Source organism: Gekko japonicus, unplaced genomic scaffold, assembly GCF_001447785.1.
Source record: "Gekko japonicus isolate JY-2015 unplaced genomic scaffold, Gekko_japonicus_V1.1 scaffold7221, whole genome shotgun sequence".
Taxonomy (NCBI): Eukaryota; Metazoa; Chordata; class Lepidosauria; order Squamata; family Gekkonidae; genus Gekko; species Gekko japonicus.
The window spans coordinates 15116-17749 of NW_015165477.1; the positions used below are offsets into that span (position 1 = coordinate 15116).

At 53.4% G+C, this 2634-nt stretch overlaps 1 protein-coding gene across 1 annotated transcript in view; it reads left to right on the top strand.

The window, feature by feature from the left end:
- LOC107110000 (angiopoietin-related protein 2-like) overlaps nt 1-2558 on the top strand; it is a gene marked incomplete at its 3' end in the record, with an annotated part of 16838 nt that extends 14280 nt beyond the window's left edge. Inside the window, exons 4-5 of the mRNA XM_015410711.1 lie at nt 2150-2420; nt 2548-2558. Coding sequence (XP_015266197.1) covers nt 2150-2420; nt 2548-2558 — 282 coding nt within the window. The remainder of the gene's footprint in view (nt 1-2149; nt 2421-2547) is intronic.
- Nucleotides 2559-2634: the final 76 nt, after the last annotated feature.

Sequence of the window (2634 nt, forward strand, 5' to 3'; positions counted from 1 at the left end):
GAATGCCGCTTCTAAGACGGCTGTGTTCTAAGGTCCTTTTTAAAACGCTCATGATTCTCAGCTGTCAGGGAGATTATTTTTAAAGGGCCAGTTCCTATCATTCGGATGTAAACATATCACATAATAAGGAAGATTGTCTGGTATAGCTATATCAGAATGATAGGAGTTGGCCCTTTTTAAAAAAAGCATGGGGGTGTGTGTGTGTCCAAGGGCTCCTGGGGAAACCATGGGGCAAGCCCGATGCGGATTTGGGCCTCACAGCAATTTTTATAGGACTACAAATGCTTCTAAAATGGCAGCGGCCTCTCCTGTGGCCACCGCTGCCGTTCTAGAAGCAAACCACCATTTGTGGTTTGCTCTAAATTATTCTCTGATCAAAGAGTGGAAAGCTGCTAGGTAAAAGGTGGTGGATCCTGATTAAGAGGGAACTTGGAACCGAAAAGGCCCCAGGTTGGGTGATCAGGGGGCAGTGAAGCAGCTGTACACGTCTTTGTATGGGGCGCAGATGGGTCATACAGGAGCCTGTTGGATAGGCTCGCCAAGACCTGCCTGGGAAATACATGGAGATTTGGGGGCGGAGCCTGAGGAGTGAAGTGATGCTCTGTTTTCTTGGTGCCTGGGGGGGGGGGTCAACAGTGGGAGGGCTTCTAATGTCCTGGCCCCACTGCTGGACCTCCTGAGGGCACCTGGTATTTTTTGGCCACTGTGTGATGGAGTGTTGGACTGGATGGGCCACTGGTCTGATCCAACATGGCTTCTCTTATGTTCTTATGTCTGGGGCAGTGATGCTCTGTCTTCTTGGTGCTGGGGGGGCAAAAATGGGAGGGCTTCTGGAGTTCTGGGCCCCGCTGGTGGAACTCCGGATGGCCCCTGGGTTTTGGCCACTGTGTGACACAGAGTGTTGGACTGGATGGGCCTTTGGCCTGTTCCAACATTGGTGTCTCTTATGTTCTTATGAGGGCGGGGTTAGGGAAAGGGAGGGGTCTCAGCAGGGTACAAGACCACAGAGTCCACCCTCCAAAGCAGCCATTTTCTCCAGGGGAACTGATCTCTGATTCCAGGAGATCTCTAGCCTCACTGGAGGTGGACAACCCTCCTGTTGGAGGTGTGGACTAACGACATCAAGCTTGGCACGCTGGGTCTATGTGTGCAAGCCATCCTTCAGTCTTCAAGCTCTTCACTGGCCAAGGGAGGACAAAGAACCAAGTCATTATCTCTTCTCCTTCAGGACTAGCACCTCTGTGTGACACAGAGCGTTGGACTGGATGGGCCACTGGCCTGATCCAACTTGGCGTCTCCTATGCTCTTATGTCTGGGGCAGCGATGCTCTGTATTTTTGGCGCTTGGGGGGTAACAGTGGGAGGACTTTTGGAGTTCTGGCTTCGTTAGTGAACCTCCCGATGGCCCCTGGGTTTTGGCCACTGTGTGACACAGAGCGTTGGGCTGAATGGGCCATTGGCCGAATCCATCATGGCTTCTTTTAAGTTCTTATGTCTGGGGCAGTGATGCTCTGTATTTTTTGTGCTGGGGGGGCAAGAGTGGGAGGGCTTCTGGAGTTCTGGCTCCACTGATGGACCTCGTGATGGCACCTGGGTTTTGGCCACTGTGTGACACAGACCATTGGACTGGATGGGCCACTGGCCTGATCCAACATGGCTTCTCTTATGTTCTTATGTCTGCAGCAGTGATGCTCTGTATTCTTGGTGCTGGGGGGGCAAGAGTGGGAGGGCTTCTGTTGTTCTGGCTCCACTGATGGACCTCGTGATGGCACCTGGGTTTTGGCCACTGTGTGACACAGAGCGTTGGACTGGATGGGCCACTGGCCTGATCCAACATGGCATCTTTTATGTTGTTATGAGGGGATTCGATAAACATATGGAGCAAAGCACCATGAGTAGCTATTAGCCACAAGGTATAGATGGGACACTGTGTTCTTGGTGCTTGGGGGGGCAACATTGGGAGGGCTTCTGGAGTTCTGGCCCCGCTGGTGGGCCTCCTGATGGCCCCTGGGTCTTGGCCTCTGTGTGACACGGAGTGTTGGACTGGATGGGCCACTGGCCTGGTCCAACATGGTCCAACCTGGCTTCTCTCGTGTTCTTACAAGAGCAAATGCCATCTGGTTAATGTCTTGCTTCTCATAACCCTCTAGCATGGCTTTGGGAATCTGGAAGGAGAGCATTGGCTGGGCCTGGATCACACCCACTGGCTGACCCGACAGGGCTCTTACGTGCTGCGAGTGCTTCTGGAAGACTGGAACGGGCGACAGGCCCAGGCGAGTTACGACACTTTTGCCCTGGCGCCCGAGAATGATTTCTACCGGCTGCGTCTGGGGCGCTACCAGGGCAGCGCCGGCGACTCCCTCTCCTGGCACAACGGGCGACAGTTCAGCACGCTTGACCGTGACCACGACGCTTACTCCGGTAAGGGGACGCAGAAGAGCTGGAAGAGAGAGATAGGAGGGAAGGAACACAAAGAGATAGACAGCAGGCATTTCTTAATTACATTTCCCCCCTCACCATTTCCTCTCTCCCCTTTTGTCCTCACTAGAATCCCATGAGGTACTTTGGTCCAAGATAGGATGACTGTCCCAAGGTCACCCTGCAAGGGTTGTAACTTTGTGGGGATTCGAACCCG